General features: G+C 45.3%; 1 protein-coding gene across 1 annotated transcript in view; it reads right to left on the bottom strand.

The window, feature by feature from the left end:
- The window catches only part of KCNH4 (potassium voltage-gated channel subfamily H member 4), a 297,438-nt gene that overhangs the window by 231,071 nt on the left and 45,955 nt on the right, over window positions 1-20,412 (bottom strand). The window contains exon 4 of the mRNA XM_078640671.1: window positions 12,930-13,057. Coding sequence (XP_078496797.1) covers window positions 12,930-13,057 — 128 coding nt within the window. The remainder of the gene's footprint in view (window positions 1-12,929; window positions 13,058-20,412) is intronic.

Raw genomic sequence — 20,412 nt, 5'->3', positions numbered from 1 at the left:
TGCAGGATCTACACCAGGAAAAGAAAGACCGCCCTTTCACTTTACACCGAGAGTCAGCGGGGCAAAGCAGGCGCGTTTGAAGAATGTTTGAGGAATCCTAACAGCTGTTCACGCGGCGCGGGGCGGCCTGTCCTGATATTGTATTTGACAAACACGAACAGCTATCAAAATGGCATCCCTATCCAGTCACGGATAGAGTTTGGCGTCTTGGAAGCACTGGAATAAACTCAGGGCTTTAAGTGGAGCGGGTCTTGCCGGTGCTCAGCTCCGGCAGTTCTAAAAGGCAGGGGCTGAGACGGGTCCCTAACGGCTCCATTTCTGCCCTCATCCTTAGGGTGGAAAAAATATCTTAGTCCCCTACAAAAAAGACCTCTCCTGCAAAGGAAAATACTTAAAACGTACGTGTTATTTAAAGACCCCGGATGTACCTGCCCTGCTGTAATGGTAGCACACCTGTGGGCCATCTCTGTACTGTTAATTCTGTGATAGACTGGTGATTCCATAGCCTTCTGGGACTACAGGCCTCCTGCATAGAGACATCCACATGTGGAACTCCCAGCTGTTCCTCCTGCCAGAGGGAGGGGCCCAGCTCTGAGAAGACCAGCTGAAGGTCATCCAAGGTCACGTGTCTTTGGTTCCTACCTTGGAAAGGGTGAGTGGTGCTCGCAACCTCTTGGTGGACTAAGAGATAAGGACTTGCTGAGCGGGCTGTCATTGTAATGTGCACTAATTCATATCTCAGGATGGACAAGCGCTATGTGAAGTAATGAAATACAATAAATAAACATACATCAGTGCTTTGTGTGATACATCAGCCATGGTCCTGCACACACAGGAGTTGGAACTGAAGGCAGTCATCTTGGTGCTGTATCTATTCCTACCAGTGCCGAGATCCAGGGTGGTGATGGTTCATGAAGACAATGCCGCAGCACTCTCCTATATCAGAAAACAAGGGATCGACCTCTCTGTAAGGATACAGCACTATGAGAGAGAGCCCCGCAGCGAGCCTCCCATGTTGTGGGGATCAACAACACCAGAGCAGGCAGCCTGAGCAGTTGTCACCACATGTTACATGAATGGGAGATCCTCAGAGAAGTCCTCAATCTCAGCTTCAAGGCCTGAAGGCAACCTTCCATACTCACTGGCGACCCACCTCCAAACTAAGTGTTAGCCCTTCATTCTTGGATGGAGAAGGAGCTAATTCCCTGGGTGATAGTCTGCCAATATACCAGACGGGGGGCTTTCTCTATCAGCGGTGTTACACAAAAGTATGGGCCCTCCTGCAGAGCCTGCCCCTGAGGCTCCCTTATCTCTCAGATATTCATTGGCTTTTGGTTGATTGGGGGCCCCTTGAGGGTGGGGGGCCCTCTGCACTGCAGGGGCCATGGAGGCCTGCATAACATTCCAATTCTCGATGCTTTTTCCATGAGCCCTCTAATTTTTATGGGAGACCAGGGAGAGTATGGGGGTGAACAGTGACCCTGTCGCTGGCCCCAGGTTGCTCCTGCCAGGCGTTGCAAGGTTTGATACTCAGATCTACTTCATCTGCCATAGAGAAAAAAAATCTACCTCACCTGGGGAAGACTTCCTGTCAATGGAGGGTGTGACAGCACTACATTCCTCCCTATCAGTGCGCGGCTTGAGTGCATGGTTCCTGAGGAGTGAACCCTTTAACATGTGTGCCTCTGTGAGGAGAACCTGGAGGTGGTGGCAGCAACTAGAAATTGCTCCACTAAAGTGCAGTACAGAAGCAAATATCTAAGCTTCCGTCATTGCGCCCTGGCAAAGAACATCAATCCTCTCTCATGGTCAATCGATGATGTCATGTCCTTTTCACAGAACCTGGCTAAGCTAGGGTTGCAGGAGGATACTTGGAAAACCTAATATGTGGCTGTTGGAGGTCTCTGAAAAATGACTAGGGAATACGTATTCAATGTCAATGAGGCTGTTAGGAAACAACTGATGGGCCTAATACCTTTGTTCCCTTAGGTATGGCTTTGGGAGGTACTTGGAGATCTTAATATGATTTAATGCACAAGTCCTTTACGCCAGTGGGCATCCTGAAAACTAAAATATCTTTCTTGAAGATTACCTTCTTATTAGTCCTAACAATTGGCAAGTGAATAAGCAAGCTACTGCCGCTCTGTGCCTCTGAACCTTCACTATATTTCATGGCAACAGGATGGTCCTTCAAACCCACTCTTCATTCATTCCAAAAGCATTGTCAGAGTTTCATCTGAGTAGGGAGATTGTTCTTCCAACCTTCTTTCTACACCTTCATTTCTCCTAGGATGAGGAGCCACAATGTGGATTACATGTGAAGTGTGTCTTGAACATTTATCTTGACTGAACCAGGGTTGTGCATTCGTCAGACATCATTTTGTGACCTTTTGATGCCTGATTGTTGCAAAGCCAATCATACACAATATGTCGGCACTACACATTAGAACCTTTATCCCATTTTGCCAGGAAGTTCTGCCCCAACTCTTTACCTAGGTCTAAGCTAACCATTGTTACCTTCTTACCCTTCTTTCATTTCTTATTCCCAATTGTTCTGGAATCCCACCTCACTGGCGAATGTGGAAAATAGCCTGACCATAACAGGAGAATAGAGCTACATTTAAGGTGACTCCGTTGCTCTTAGTCCATCGACTGTTTGTCATTTTCAGCACCCTTCCACTAATCCTTCTGCCACTGGTCCAAGAACAGCCACTTACTTACTCTTTTTTTCAAACTAAAGGCAACTGGTAACAGTGTGTACACAAGGCATTGGGGCGTGCCCCGTATGACCTAAACATTCTAGGAAATAGTGGGATACAAAGCTCTGTAATCAAAGACTTACTGAAGCAGTTTCTGGTCCCACCCCTAGGTAAATAAAATAAATATAAATGCCAGCATTTGTAAAGCGCACAGCTATTGCCGGAGAGGTGTCCCAGCACTGGGGGTCATTGGGAAGATTAAGCAAGAGTCACATGGTGCTGCGCTAACCTGCCGCCGGAGCCGGGGATCGAATTGTGAACCCTGTGGTCCGGAGTCAGGCACCCTGGCCACTGCACTACACCTCTTCCAGTAGGTAGCAGCGATAATCACAGGAAACATCCTAAGGTCCATGAGTAATGGAGTCACACCGTGATAACGTCAGGTTGTGCGGTATAGTGAAACAACCGCGTATAACATAACTCATAATAAGGCACCATTGCCAAGATCTGAAAGTGTGACCTGCAGGTTACATTGAGTACACTACAGTGGATGCTTAACCAAGTTAACTTTCTGGGCAGCATGCTAGAAAAATAAGTAAATAAATAAGTTGACTTCTCTTTGACACCCATTTAATCCTTGCTCGTTAAAGTCCCATTACGATGGCCTTGGTGCCAGCGGGTGATCTATCTCTGCTTGAAGTGTTCGCTGCAGGTGACAGAATAGGAAAGAAAGATGTTTCTCGCCTCTTCTCGCACCCAATGGGAAGCAAGCTGGAGGTGGCTCTGGATCGCTGGGTGTTAATGAAAACTTGCACATCTCTGGCTCACGGCCAACGAGCCGCCGCAGCTGTACCGCGAGCGGATCCAGGCCTTTATCCCTGCTGAAGTCATTCGATTTGGTTTCTGGAGCGAATAACGAGGGCACCAGGGTTCCTGACATTGGCCAAATCCAGGCAGCTGATTTGGCACTCCTCCATACTTTGCCTCTTTCTTATTTTCATGGATTTCATATTCCATTTAAAGAGGACATACAAAGATTTTAGAACTTATTGTATATCTTCAACAGCATAAGAGAAATTTACTTTATATTCCGTGAATCAACTTTAAGTTACTTCCTCTTGGTTGCCTTCTCCACTTCAAGGGTCCAGAAAGGAAGAGCCTTCCTGACAATAAGGAGATTGGTGTGCATCCACAGAATATATTATCATTTTACTTCCCACTGCTATGTCTCACCCTTCACCATCACACTATTCAAAGTCACCATTACAGTAAGTCATGTTGTATCACGGTATACTCCATCCAATTTTTTGTATCCTCCCCAGCCCTGATGAGTCGCGGAAATATTGTGATTTCTTGCGACGAAACACGTGTCGGCTGGCTTTTGTATGAACAATAAAGAAGGAACTTTCCCATGATGGACTACTTCTTCGTTTATGAACTTTGAATTACATGTCCATTGAGACATCACCTGTGTTTGAATTTCTCTATAAGTGTGCTGCGGAACTTTACTTTTCTGTTACTTAATGTGTCCTCGAAACACATTGTGAGGGGTTACAGGGATTTGCCTCTTATCTGTATGCACCTTATGCACCAAGCACTCATTGTACGTTAACCGAGCAGTGCGCCCAGAATTTCCCTCACGTCTGAAACCCTGTTCTTTTGAATAATAAGGAGATTGGTATTTAATCATTGGAAAGCCCCCACTATGTCTTACCAATGAGATACAAGTCATTATTTTTATTGATATGCCAAATTCTTGGGGGCGATTTGTTTGGCAAGGAGACAAAAGAGTTTTGTTAAAGAAAGGCTACAAGCCACTATGTAGTATAATACATAATAAAGGGCATTTACCGATGCACAAGGAGGCCTATTACACCCAGTGGGGCCTACACTAAGATCATGAAGGTAATTTTGCACAGCATGTGAGAATGCCTTCCAAGTATGGGATTCAAACATATGTAGTCGGGTGTGAAAGACAAACAGACAATTTGTTTTGTTCATCAGCTGTCCCTTTCCATGCCTTTTTTTAAGGATTCCGCATAAGGTCTTTCTCCAAACTCTACAAACTTTTGCGTCTAAAGTTGCGAAATTCTACTTTAGTCGTTAATGTGAGTATTTAGCTATATGAGGACGGTTATAATGGCAATGTTCGGAAGGTGCAGACCTGCTTTGTCACAGCTTTCTTACTTTCCACTTGGGTCAAAAGACCAGAACTCTTCAGGTGGTTTATACGGAGCGTCTTAAACAACTAGATGTAAATAAGAAACATGGTGGGCTTCAATGGTTGTTATTTTGGACTCGCATCATCAAGCTTGATCTGAACTTTGGACCAATAAGTGTAAGAATGCAGAATACTGCATCACAAAAAGAAGCTTCACCAACAAACCTCATGCAAGTGCTCGTTGAGCGGCCTTGAAAAGGGATTTACGGGAGTCCAACTGAAACATAGGACCCAAAATTAATTAACCTAAGATTGGCACAGAAGTAATTAATGTCCTTAATTTATTCACATAGAGCCGTCCAGTGTAGATTGAGGAGAACCAGCTCCGTGCCAGTTCTTTTCAGTATAAATAATGAGTATTGTAAATAAGTTCAATTTAGATCTATTAGATGTAAATCTATCTTATATGAATAGTTTGAACATCTGGCATTGATGCAGTCCTGCTGGACCAAAGCCGAAAAAACTGTTCTTTATAAATAGTCTTTCAGATGTGACCTTCCACCAATACCTGATGCATTGTGATGGAGACTGAGTGACCCCCGACTGGCATAAGGTTGAGGGCAAGTGATGATTGGCATGCCCATCCATCAGCAGTAGCGACTGCGGGCACTGAAGCAGCTGAGCAGAGACAGGACAGCGTCGAAAAGCAATCGATGCAGAACGAAGACATCGCAAGCTTCACTCTCCGAAGGCTGGATTGTACCTCATTTTTGACATCCAACCTCTAACTCCCAACAGTACTTTTTAGGAATTCAAGGAATACATGAAATCACGAGGACATTGGATGTGAATGCCTCATCTTTGTTTTTTCTCCATGGGTGTCTCATCTTCGGTTTGAAACTCTACTGAGGTTAACCAAAGACAGAAGTGGGGATTACACAGGCAACCTTACCATCCCTTGTAATACATATATATATATGTATTACAAGGGATGGTAAGGTTGCCTGTGTAATCCCCACTTCTGTCTTTATATATAAATAAATATATATATAAATAAATATATATATATATATATATATATATATATATATATATATATATATATATATATATATATATATATATATATATATATATATATATATATATATATATATATATATATATATATATATATATTTGCAAGGTAAAGCAGGGAAAACATATGTGGGGAAAAAAAATCAGCCCCCAATAGGCAGCAGAAGTGTCACAAAAGAATTGTGTGGTGGGTCCCATTAGAGCTTAGTGTAGACAAGACTCTCTTACAGGTGACATACAGAGAGTCATCTGAAATTGAAGGCGCGTTGTGAAGAATGTCTGCTGTCCGCAGGCTGAGAACTGATGCAATGAAGGGTGCCTGAGCACATTCCACAGGAACTGAGGGGAAAATGTCACCAGCATGAGCAACTGACGATACAGGTCACTCTTGTAGTGTGTGAGCGAATACCTAAACAGAAACCACCCAGCAAGGAAGTCAGCCGCAGCCCTTTGTACTACTACCAGGCGCGATTCACCTCACTCCAGCTACCATCATGCCCTACTCAACCTCTACCACTTTCTACTTTACTCTAGCCAAAAACTACCCTTTTACGAACCACCCTTCTCTACTCAAACACTACTCCCACCCGCCCTCCCCCAGCACGTAAATCTACTAGACTCACCTGCGTTTCCTTATCAGCCACCACCGTCTGCACTCCCCACAACCTAAATTGATACTTGTATAGCGCACTACTCACCCGCAAGGGTCTCAAGGCGCTTGTACGAATACCGCTGTGGAACCCTTCCTGGCTTTCCCTGTGAGGTGTCCACTCCTGGGCACCCCCAAGGTGGAGGCCAGGCATCCTTAGCGTTGTGGGGGCCGTTGTGGAGATTAAGCAAGCTATTGCCCAGAGTTTCAGAGAGGGACTCCATGATTGGAATAGGCACTGAGGCGAGAATTATCAGGTCTGTGGAATTTTTTAGCTCAAGACCCGCTGAGGCTGGGAATTGAACCCTGGTCCCGGGCTAGACCTCTGCATCAGGGTCTGCCGCTCTAACCATTGAGCCACACTTCTCCACCTACGTGCCACCCCGCTCCCCTCATTCTGTTCCCCTCTGTTCCACCATCCACCATTTCTCCTCCAAGCAGCTGAAGATCCAGAGGATATGGACACCTGCGCTCGTTTTGTAGCAGCAAAAGCACAAGGACGCTCTTGGTCTTTAGATCAGTTTTGCCACCACTTGTGTGCGCGCCCTTGTGTGGAGCTGTACTCCATGGACTCCTTCGGTGGGCTCTGAGTTCCTCTCTTCCCATGGGATCCCTTATGAGAAGTGAGTTTCCTAACATCATATGTATTATCCTAAGCCTTGCACTGCTGGATAGAGTGAGCTACCCTGCATCCAAGAGCTTGCTTCAGAGGCTCAGATTATCTTCGCCAGGCAGCACTGTGATGACACTGGCTAATGGGGCGGAGCAGGTAAAGGCACCCCTACATTACTGGAAGAAGGCTTACCAGTTTACAGATTAGTGAGTTAGGGAACAGTGTAGGTGAGACAATGTGTATATTGAAATATTCCTCTGTGATTGACCCTACAACCAACACGTCAGGCTCCCTCTTTTACACCTCCCGCAGACACACTGCGCTCATTCATTCATCTAGTGCTTCACTCACACAGTTCTCATTGTCGTGCTCTTTCTGTCTGGCCCGTACCTGTAATTTTTCTCATTCTTCACACCAAGGTAGCTCCTACAAGAGAGTGGGGGGAAGACCAGCCAGAACCTGCCCAGTTTTTCTCGTGTCTGGCTTTTGGCTGGAGTACACATGCATGACCCTGTCCAAGACAGCTTGTGATCCTCCGCCACATGTAAAACCCCACAGCGTGGCCTCTCATCCTGTTTAGCTGAATTATGCCAATCTCCCACTGGAAGCGAGATCCTGCACACCTTGCACAATGAGAGTATAAGCTGATGCTCATCACTGCAACAAGGCTGCTTTCTGGATGAGACCTGCATGCTGCTTGCTAGCAACTAACCCCTCTGCTGAAACATCTTGAGGCTTCGCACAAAGTCATACTGTTGTTTCTCCAGGGATCCTCTTCTACAGATGGTGGAGAGCTGTTGCAGTCAAAACAGAGTGCAAATCAGCTTATCCCAAGAAGAGGAGATTCCTCCAGGTGAGTTTTTCTTCCCTGCAGCACTAGGTGACCTTCGTGGTAAAATGGAGAATCACGCACTCGTCTTTTACCATCCTGAAGCCCCTAGGTCTACGGTGCAGATACGTGCCCCTACCATCCTTGGTCCTGAGGACCTGAAGTCGCACTGGGGATCCCCTCTGTTTGCTGGCCAAGTTGTGCAGAGGATCGGTCCCTCGATAAACCATTCTTAGTATCAAGAGCTCAGGAATTAGGACTATGTGATCCATGCAGGAATGACAAGTCCAGCATCTCCAAGAACTCCCCCTGAACTGAGGACCACTGACCTAGTGGGGCAAGCACAAACCTGCCAGAGCTACCCAATGGTAAGTTCCTGACTTTAACCTGAAGATAGCTAAGCCCCCAATGTCCAGTGCTGCCGAGCACTAGCTGAACTGGTGTGCTCTCCATGGAGCACGCTTACAAGTTACATTTGGCACCATCCCTTCAATGGTGAGGCTAGGGAATTCAGATGACCACATTTTATTTACATTTTCACAACACTATAATCTTTACTTGTTTAACAAAATATTTTTGTAAATATTAAAGGGGCCTTCCAGAGTAGAGAAAAACAGGGTGCTCTTTACCCAGCCCTGAGTCATCAGCAACCAACACCAATCGGCATTCTAGAATGTTGCTTTGGTTGATGACGTCAGCTTGAGATGAATGTGACATCACTCAAACGTGGCCGGACAGGGTCATATTTATGGAGTGTGGAATCATTAGGTTGTACTGCATCTGACTCCGTTTCCACCCCACCCCCCGAGCTATGCCTCCTTAATGCTTGTCCAACGAGCACGGACCGCCAGGAAGGCTCCGAGGACACACCTTCCCTGCCAGACACAGCTCCCAGTGTCCTGGTGAGCAGGGGGCACCTTCTCACCACTGGTGCAGCTCGGGGATCCCTAAAACTTCAAGTACTCGGGGAGCCGATATATCCGGAGATAAACATAGCGCCGCTCTGGTTCGGTTACCCTGGGATGTGTTAATTAAAGCATCTGAATTCTTTGCTGTGGCTTTGTGATAACAAGCGGCTAATTACAATTCAGCGGGTTTCCCAGGGAACCCACGGCCGGCTTTCCTGGAACTGTTAATTGTTTCGACAGGAGGGCCCATCTGCACGCACGATGCGTCTGTGCGCGCGGGCTGCACCGAGGTCAGGGATACACCTACATGCAAGGTGCACGCGGCCCCTCTGACACGCGCTCCTGGCGCGCGAGCCACCACCATGTATCCATGCAAGACGCATCCCTCGTGTTGCCACAGCTCTCTGCAGCCTCTGGCAAAGCAGGAAACTGACCAGCGAGGTTGACTAAAGAATGGGTTCTTCCTTGCCTGCAGGTGAAAGGTCATGGACAGGACCTGCCACACCCATGCCAAGGGTGTTTGGTGACCAGTGCACCAACATCATAGCTGTATTTTAGTGTCCAACCAGCTTGGGGGAGGCGCCACACATTTAACTTACCTGTGCCAGGACCCCTGTCACCATTCCTACGCCACTGGTAAAACCTGTAACATTCTAAAAGTACACCCCGCTGATAAAATGAAAGTCAAACCGCCTTAAAACTGAATTACCACTTGTCCATACGCTGCCATTTAGAAGATCAACTCTTACCAGCCTCTAGTGGCACTCTTCGTCGTTGCCCTCACAGGGTCAGGTGTTTCCCTGGGATGTAGGCACCGGTATTACAGCCAGTGCCTTGAAATAACCCTAATTTGCTCATTTTTAAAATAAAGGAAGTATTGAATGCCAGTGCATTCACACTGCAGCTGGTTCTTCTTGTGTGTTAAGAGTCACTGTTGTTAATGGAGTACAGGCAGCAAAAAAGCAGGACCTATGCCCTTAAGAAGGCACCTTTGTCAGTGAAGGCAAATAAGGAGCACCGAAACGTGTCGACAGGGGAGACGTGCAGGGTCCGTTGCTCGACCTGCTTGTTTTTTAAATCTTCTGATAGAAAGGCACAACAAGTTTTGCTAGCCAATCAATGCACAATGTGGTTCCAGGCCCTACGGTAACGCAAACAACAAATCAATAATCCAATAAGTTGAACATTGACCTGACCTTGTCCGTAAGTGTCTAGGACTTGAAGGACAGTATTGCTCCTGGATGCCGCCCAGTGCTAGATGGAGAACCCAGAGATGAAGGATGCCACCCTAGGGATGATGTACTTTCAGTGTGTTGACCACCCTTGGTAGCCCCTGTGGTCCTCTGTGGTCATGAAGGAAGCAGCAGGAAGACTAGAGAGTCCAGACTAGTCCCTTACTCTTGAGTCTCCACTCCCTGTCAGTCCCTTCGGCCCTCGGTACCAAACAAGGCTGCTGAGGGGCTGAAAGTGGAGCCAGTGGCACCGCCCTGGAATAAGATCTAAGGTGGAAGGGTCTGTGGTCTCCTTCTGGTAGTCCTGGCCTTGTGGTGATCGATGCACATGTACAGCAGATGTCCCTTTTGGTGCCAGCAGCCTTCTTAGCACACAAGCACAGCAAGGAATCCTGGATCCCAGCACTGCAGCTTCCTGGTCTGCAATCTTTGCTTATTAAATACCACTTTGCAATAGTTTCAGTGAAGCTCCCTCTGTTTACAGAAGAGCTGTTCCCAGGAAACCCTGTGTCCTTATTCAATATCTTTTATAGGTATGATGTGGCACAGACATTGCAACAAAACAAAACTGCAAACTCACAAAAGTAGAGTGCATTCATACAAGGAGGAAACCATGCCGCTGTTTCAAAGAATAACATCACCCTCTAGCTCTTGCCAAGGAGAGGGCAACTCCAATCAGAAGTTTGTACCCCTTACTTTTGGTGACAGACAGTCCTAAGCTGGCAAACCACAGCCTGGCCAAGCCTCAAAGGCACTGGAACTCGGCGCCTCCCAGGTTGGACCAGAAACCGGTGTTGGGCCACTACTCTGGCAAAAACGATCGATCGCCTTGCATCAAAGTAAGCGAGAGGCCTCTCTCCTAGGCCAGTTATCTGACCTTTGGTGTTTCAGGTGGCCACATATTGTTTGTTTAAATCTTGCTATTCTTATGGCCTCCGACTGTTCAAGAGACCCATCGTGAGATTCATTTGTTAACAAACACCATAGATCACTAGAATACGTTGACTGGATAATACATCTACCAAACATCGACACCAGTGGTTCTTAACCTGTGGTCCGGTAACCCCTGGCGATCCACAAGCTTACGCAGGGGATCTGCTTAGAAAATAAAATGATATAAACAGATTAATTCATTGTATATAAATAAATAAGCAAAATGTAAAGTTACAAAATTTAAAGCACTTAATTCGAAGTAATTTGAAAGTGGAGGCTAAAAATTAAGTTAGTATCCTCAGATTGGTTTGTGGGAGCAGTGCAAGTTCATTAAACAGAATATGGACAATGAGTGGCCTAAACCACATTTAGAAAACCTCCAACCTTCCCATAACATTTTTTTATTTTTTTATTATTAGTTTGTGAATTAAATAAAATATATCATCATTTGTGTATTTGTTTGATGAATGCTTGTTTCTGTATTTTTGTGTGCATAGTTTTGCGGTTCAAATCAGTAAAAATTTTAGGCCGGGGTTCTTGGCTTCCAGTAATGACTCATTGGGGGTCCCCGCATTCCAATAATGATTCAGTGGGGGGCCCCGGGTTCAAGTAATGATGAAGTAGGGGTCCGTAAAAGTCAAAAGTTTAAGAACCACTGATGTACATCATTAAAACAACTTGTTAAGCTGGTCACTTGACCTTGAGAAATGGAGGAGCAGAGGTAGATGTGGAGGAGCTGAGACAGATGTAGAGGAGCAGAAGCAGAGGCAGATGTGGAGTAGCAGAGGTAGATGTGGAGGTGCAGAGGTAGATGTGGAGGTGCAGAGGTAGATGTGGAGGAGCTGAGACAGATGTAGAGAAAAGGAGGCAGATGTGGAGGAGCAGAGCCAGATATGTAAAGGAGCTGAGGCAGATGTGAAGGAGCTGAAGCAGATGCAGAGGACCGGAGGCAGACGTGGAGGGGCAGAGGCAGATGTGGAGGGGCAGACGTAGATGTGGAGGAGCAGATGTGGAGGTGCAGAGGCAGATGTGGAGGAGCAGAGTCAGATGTGGAGGAGCAAAGGCAGATGTGGAGGAGCAGAGGCAGATGTGGAGGGGCAGATGTGGCAGAGCAGACGTAGACGTGGAGGAGCAGAGGCAGATGTGGAGGTGCAGAGGCAGATGTGGAGGAGCAGAGGCAGATGTGGAGGAGCAGAGGAAGATGTGGGGAGCAAAGGAACATATAGAGGGACAACCAAAACAGTCAGAAGTAGAGAGGCGGAAGTAGCAGGGTGTAGGGAGCAGCAGAGAAATAGAGTAAAATAAAACTGAACAAGATGAGGTAGAACTAATGAGCAGAGAACTGGATAGACAAGAATTGGTAGATGTGGAGACACCGAGTCTGGAAGAAAGTGGCAGAGGTAGGGCCACGGCCACATAGCGATAAGCAGAGGAGAATAGAGGAGAATGTGCACACCATCAGGTGGGCTTGTTGTGGTGTAAGTAGAGGTCTTAGGTAAGGTAAGAGGTAAGAAGAAGACTAATGAAGCAAAGTTAGAAGGAAAGAGCAGAAGTGGCAGCGAAGACATAGAAGTATACAAGGGGAGAAGGACTCTACAGGAAGACCAAGATGAAGAAAGCCAGTACATAGAAAACAAGAGGAGCGCCAAGGCAGGTGCTGGTATGTAATAATAGGGCTCGAGGGCAGACACAGGACTAGGAAGAGCATTGGTGGATGTAGAGGAGCAGCGGCTGAACTAGAAGGAGTGATGTCATCCTACACAAGAAGTTACAGAAGGACAGAGTCATAACCAGGAGTGAAGGGTCAGAGGGAGAGGTCCATCCTTACATTATCAATCTTGACTTCTCTCTTGTTCTTCCTGGACACCTGGCTGCTCAGGTGATACAGCACTGTGCGGCTCTGTCTGCGGGCGGCGCTGAAGTTGGAGTTTCCATGTTTCTTGCTCTTGTTCTTTTCTTGAAGGAAGGAAATATAGGACACAATTAATGAATGAAGCAGTAACAGATTAAAACTACTCAAATACCTCAGGCACCTCTCCAACTGAAGCTGAGCAGCAGACTCTGGGGATCCCTAGGTAGGCCCACACCCACCATGGAGACCTTGGTTTTGGGCCCCAAATCAACAGATGTTGGACCACCAACGACGGCCTAGAGATTGGTCTCTACGGAGTGTACGCTCTGGTGAATGTAGTGACTAGGTCAGTAGAATGCCATCCTTTAGAGGGTGAATGCTCTGTATGAGTTCTGTTGGCTGCCTAATTTGGGCGATCTACATGCTGCCTAACGGGGGCGCGGCTCTGCGCGTTCCCACGCACAGCATTAATTCATCCGCAAACAGGAAGCCATGGGCAAGCCACCCAGGAACCCACAGGCATCTGAGGAGGAGCCCCCTACTGTACTTTACAACAGATGAAAGCCTCCTACTGTGACTTTACCAAAAGCAGAGACAACATACTGTACGTATACCACAAGTGGCAGCACCCTATTGTAACGTAACCACAGAAGGAGGCACCCGAACATATGCTTACCACATAAGGAGGCACCCTCCTGTAAGCCACAGTTACAAAGGAGGCAGCACCCTACTGCAGATTTACCAAAGATGGACGCACCCTACTGTAAGTTTACCACAGAAGGAGGAAATGTAGTGTACTACACTGTAGTTATCCACTGATGGAGCCCCCAACTCTAACTTTACCACAGATGGGGCCAACCCATGGTACGTTTATCATATAAGGAGGCACTGTCTATATATAAACCATCAATATGCACTCTCAGGTAAGGCTGCCACATAAGTGGCCCTACTGTAGGTTAACCCCCGATATGAGGGGTCCCTACTGTACTTTAGTCAAAATTGGGACATCCTGCTGTATGACTACCACAGAAGGTGCTGCACCGCTGTAGATTAGCCACCCAGGGGGCATCATAATGTAGGTTTACCACAGATGCTGCTCCCTACTTTAAGTTTAGTACACATGGGGGAACACTACTGTACGTTTCCCACAGATCGAGGTACCATGCTAGAAGCTTACCCCAAATTGAAACACCACTTGTGTATCTTTACAACATATGTAGGTACCCTAATATTTAGTTACTATGCATGGGATCACCCTGCTTTAGGTTAACACAGATCGTGGCGTACTACGTAGGTTTACCTATAGAAAGTTAATCACATTTCGAGCAACCTACTGTGGGACACACTGCTAATAACTTTATAACATATGGGGGCACCCTAATATAAGATTACCACAGTAGGGTGCCCTGCTATAAGTTTACTACACATGGGGGCACCCTACTGTAAGTTTACCATTGGTGGGGCACCCTACTGTGAGTTTACTAGTTGGTGGAAATCTATAGTAGGATTGCCATACTTTAACCCTAAATCTTGAGTCTTCCACCACTTAAAATAGCCCAAGGCAGTGCTTATTTTGAGCTGGTGGTTTCCGTTGCTTAGCAACGGCACTTAATTGGCAGCACAGGAGCTGGTGACAGACTGCCACAAGGTGGCGCTGTCTGGCTAATTTAAAGATGACCAGAACAACAGTTAATTATTAATTCAATATACATTAAAAATGACTATTACCTGCCGCCCAAGCCATTATTATTGTTTTGGGGACCTGGAATAGTCCGAATTGCTACACTTGTAGGAGTGTGATGGTTAGTAGTTGTGTTATCATTGGCAGCGCTGGCAGGGGTGGCAGTGGCCTCCTGACGAGAGCCCCAGCACTTATTTTTTTTTACAAATTAAGCACTGGCCCAAGGGAGGTAAAACATGCATGCCCTGAGCAAGACTGGCCCAAAGCATCTGCAATAATTATCGCATCCATTAAAATATGATACTCCATGCCTCAGAATTAGCTGGGTGTGATCATTATCACCAATTACAAGTTTGCACATTCCAAAGGAGAAGAACATAGTAATGTTGGTGCTTTTCCCACCAGAATGTACATGTCTCAGTACGTGTCAAGCGTTTCTCTCCCTGTCAGATTTCAGCAGGTTTGACCTGCAAACACGTAACATAGGAAAGCTCCAGATCTGTGCAATTTACCACACACGGTAATTACCGGCGTGGTAAATGCCTCGTTTCTAATTACGTCCTCAGTGCAAAGATGTGTTTGCGCAGGGGATGCAAAAATCTGGGGCACCGGTAATCGAGCCAATAGAGTCTCCCATATGATTTAAGAAACAAGGGGCGTTCGCCTGTTGCAAGTCATGTTGCCACCGATTAAGCGCTACAAAAACAACTAGAAGGCAGTTCCCATGACTTGCACCAATGCCAGGAAATTTTCCACCGGTGCCGGCGATCTTTTCTCTCGTTTAGAAGCGTCATTTATTCTAAGCGTACCAACCAAGCACAGAATTATGTAAAAGTCACTACTGTGCTCCATGTCGGTGCACATATTGTTGCGTTTTGCTGGTTACCATTGTAAACATGTCAGCAAACTGGAAATGTGCTTATTTCATCTGCAATTGATTTGTTCTGTCTGGAAATTGTGTTATAGTTTTTAACCTCTGCCGCTTTTACAAAGATTGCTCGCTCCAAATCCGCTTTTAGTGGAAGGCGACAATGGGTCGAATATCTCCAAGTAACATGGAGTGTGGCACAGTTGAGGCTGAAGCAGGGGGACAAAGTTGCAATGCACTTTACCTAGTCTGTCCAAGACATTTATAAAGGGTTTGTATGTATTTTAAATCCCAGGATCACTTATGGGCAACATAACATGTTGACAAATTGCACACCTGAACACAGAATATAGGGCCAAATCAATTATTACACTGATTAGTACAGCTGGTTGCAATTTACAACTATCCTGGGATTTTGCAATCTAACCTATGTACTAATGGCTCTGTTTATCGGACAGGATCGCAATCTGGCCTACGTCGTTATATTCCCAAGGTAGATCGCAGATTGCAACTTACACTGATTAGACATAATCACCTGGATGGTGGCTCGCAAGGGTCAATAAACCACCATGTCTGGGATTGTGTTTAAATAAGAACTTTCTTCAAACAGTTTTTTCTGAAAAGGTACACGACTGGGTTCAACAAAAAAAGCTTTTTATTTTTAAATCAAACAAAAAAAATAAGTTTCAATGAGAGTGCACAGTGAACCCATTGATCACTGCCGACTCTTCCTGAAACTTTTTCCAAAATGCACAGAGGGGAAGGGATCCACTGGGTGCTCCTTCTCGCTGCGAATATGTTACCATCCCACCTGGAACTATGGTCCCATACAATTGGCACACTGCATACCAAATCTGTGTTCAGAAGGAATTCCCATAATACTGTCATTCCATATAAAAAACATAGGGCCAGATGTAGGTGAGGGACATTTACTGACTCATAAATACCGAATTTTACCGATTCGGTATTTATGAATAGGTAAATGTGAAGGAGGGAGATGTAGGGAAAATTTAAAAATTAATTACCGAATCGGTAACATTCGGTATTTACCGATTCGGTAAATACCGAATCGGTATTTCCTATTGATTCCTATGGGCTATGAAGCCCATAGGAATCAATGGGAAATACTGATTCGGTATTTACCGAATCGGTAAATACCGAATGTTGCAAGGGTCACTTTGACACCCTCTAGCACCCGAAGTAAAGGCATGTGTGACATGTGGCACACATACATGCCATAAGGGCATGTCTGTGTGTCACATTGCACAGTGTGCATGCACAGATGTGCATGCACACCTGGATTCGGTATTTTACCACACAATAGGATTGTGTGGTAAAATACCGACTCTTAAGGGCCTGTGACACTCTCAGGAGTGTCACCCGACCGGTATTTGCTCTCCTACATCTGGCCCATAGTGTCCAGTTGCAATACGATTTTAGGAGTCAGAAAACCTAAACGATTCCTAAAATGGGATTTAGGCTTTGGAAAATTACTTTTTGCGGCCACAAACTCAGATTCAGAGCGTTTGTGACCAAACAAAATGAATCAAACATCTGGGCCACGGTACCATCGCCAGATGAGGCGGGCGGCAAAAGAGGAAAAATTAAGTTACGTCTGTCTGCAGGTTATTATGATACAAAGAGGGAGGGACGAACCCAGCTCCATCATCCCCGGCCCCTCTATCCCCCATAGAGGGGGTGGGGGATAGAGAGGAGGAAGAGGAGGCTGGGATGAGGAGGAGAATATGAGCACGAGGGCACGTGTGCGTGCAGACCCCCGCCCTCACCCCCAGGCCGCCCAGAGTTAGGCTGTGCCAGACTTGTCGGAATACAGATTTCACCCATCAATGCAGACCGGTGTGTAAACCCTCTCAGGGGGTTATAGAAACAGATTGAGCAGGGACCTGAATGTAGCCCTGCGCCCCTCTCCTGGAAACAAAAACATTTTTGGTCTACGCTACGAGACTGGGATTTAAAAATATGAAGTACATGAGGATTTGAATGAAGTTCTTCAAATCCTAGTGACAAACTGTTTGCCACAGTCCTTAGAATACTTTTAAAGTTTTGGGGCTACAATAGCCCTAATTACAAGCAAGTGGCTCGATTCTGTTCCCTGTGCAAAGAGAAGTTTGTGATAATGATAGTCACCGTTTGTGTTGAATACCCCTCCCTCTTCCGCACAACTTGTAAGTCAGGCCTATGTTTCAAGTTGTCTGGGACAGATAGGAAGTATTCCAGAGTCACTTGAATCCAATCACACTCCTTCCCAAAGGCAATTAGACTTTTGGAGGATTGGATCTGACTAGATTTGCACACAGGAGGCAGGCCCCAGAAGGGGGAAGGGTTCCCATGCATTCCACCTAAAGAGGAACATTTTTGGAAAAATAATTGCACACATATACATGTAAAAATAAAAAAGTGAAGGTGTCCCTAGGATCGAATACCCCCGTAGGAGTGGTCAGTGAAAACCTTTAAAACTCACTGCACTATATTACTGCACAACCACCAAAAATGCATTGTATCAATAAACAACATTTCATGTATCTGAAAGACCTGGGCTGCAATTACAACATTCACTAAGGGATAGTGTTTTTTTAGATTTTGTGACAGCTTCTTAAAGTACTACAAGGAATACATTTTGCATAAAGTTGAACATGAATTTATTACATTTCATAGGTAAAAAGATTTTTCACAATTATTAGGCAATACACAGAGAAATTACAAAAAATATGTAAAAGTATACAGTATGTTACACAATAAATTAAAAAGTGTTCTGGAGGACAAAAGTCGACGCGGCGTTTCGGTTAAAAACCTTCTTCAGGACAGTTTCTCAAACAGTATTTCTGTATCTCACTCAGGTTTTTCTTACTGAGATCAAATATTAAAACGGTGTCCTAATGTAGGTCCACACTTGAGAAGACAACTTTCCCGAGTGATAGGGCTGGGTCTAGTTGTATTTGGTAATGTCTTGTTGTCAGACTAGTTAGTTCTGTGTTGTGTCGGAGGGGCCACCGATTATTGTTTGTATCATTATGATGTTTTAGATACCGCGAGGATCTTCCAATATCTAGAAACAGCTGACGAAGCACATATAGCACGCGGCTACAGTGATTGACAGAGTTCCCTCTCCTGTATGAATAAAGCGATACAAACAATAATCGGTGGCCTCTCCGACACAGCACGGAACTAACTAGTCTGACAACAAGACATTACCAAATACAACTAGACCCAGCCCTATCACTCGGGAAAGTTGTCGTCTCAAGTGTGGACCTACATTAGGACACCGTTTTAATATTTGATCTCAGTAAGAAAAACCTGAGTGAGATACAGAAATACTGTTTGAGAAACTGTCCTGAAGAAGGTTTTTAACCGAAACGCCGCGTCGACTTTTGTCCTCAAGAACACTTTTTAATTTATTGTGTAATATATTATATATTTTTACAGACCATTGTTCTCCAGAACACTTTTTAATTTATTGTGTAACATACTGTATACGTTTTACATATTTTTTGTAATTTCTCTGTGTATTGCCTAATAATTGTGAAAAATCTTTTTACCTATGAAATGTAATAAATTCATGTTCAACTTTATGCAAAATGTATTCCTTGTAGTACTTTAAAAAGAAGCTGTCACAAAATCTAAAAAAACACTATCCCTTAGTGAATGTTGTAATTGCAGTCCAGGTCTTTCAGATACATGAAATGTTGTTTATTGATACAATGCATTTTTCGTGGTTGTGCAGTAATATAGTGCAGTGAGTTTTAAAGGTTTTCACTGACCACTCCTACGGGGGTATTCGATCCTAGGGACACCTTTACTTTTTTAATTGTACTCCCCTGGTCCCTGAACCTTTATATCAGGGGGCCTCCTATACTTTCACTTCTACTTACACATATACATGTATCACATCACTGTCACCCTATATGTCCCACTTTTAATGCAGTCCCCCCACCCCTCCCAAAATACATAGGTTGCAAAACAGAGAAGGGAAGTTTTCTATAGCTAAATGAAAGATAGCTACAATGTGTATGACTAAGAGCAATCTTTGAGTGATAGATAAATTTTACCTTTGGACTTCGCAATAAATATGATTGACACGCGTCAAGTGAATGGTGGTCCAATTAAACTGTTTACCTCCCTGTTTATTTCGCATTCAACAATGAAGAAGCTTTGGTAGACAGTACAAACGATTCCTAAAAGCGCCCCATGTTCTCCAAACGCCCAGGAAGGCAGATCTAGGGACTGGTTCCTACCGTGGATGCACAAAAAGTTGAAGGCTCTTCTGATGACAAATTGCACAACCAGGCCACAGAATCCAAGGGGATTGCCTTATCGATTGCAGCTTGGTTCTCCACTTGGCGAGAACCAGGGCTGGTCCCAAGAATTTTAATGAGATGAGATGACCGTAAGTCCATTGACCCGCTACAGTCCATTGACCTGGTACAGCCCATTGACCTAGTACAGTCCATTGACCTGGTACAATGCCGCCGTCGTGGGGCGGCAATCAGTCAATTCCCACCGGATACCACTCATATCAGTGATCACCTGACTCCAGACTGGTTCCACACCCGGACCCCTAAAGCCATCTGGATACTTCAATGTCTTCACAATCCCACCCTGGACATCTGGACCGGGAACAAATGTATGCATTATAAATGGGTATGTGATTATGTCTTCTGGGAGGCCAGTTACCAGTCTCATCTTAAGAATCTTGGGCAAGGAATATTTTGGAGCCCCCCGTTCGGAACAAATTCGAATTTTGTTTCTGATTTTCTGCTAAGTCAAGCTCATACAATGCCAAACACTATTGAATTATACTCGGTGCTTTAACCGCATGCGTGCTAGCGGTTTTCCCGCTATGTGCTGCATTTTTTTTAAAGCTGCGTTACATGACGAGCTGCGTACGAGCG

Source organism: Lissotriton helveticus, chromosome 5_1, assembly GCF_964261635.1.
Source record: "Lissotriton helveticus chromosome 5_1, aLisHel1.1, whole genome shotgun sequence".
NCBI classification, from domain to species: domain Eukaryota; kingdom Metazoa; phylum Chordata; class Amphibia; order Caudata; family Salamandridae; genus Lissotriton; species Lissotriton helveticus.
Note: the sequence above shows the minus strand (reverse complement) of the source record. Positions and strands in the feature narration are given on the sequence as shown.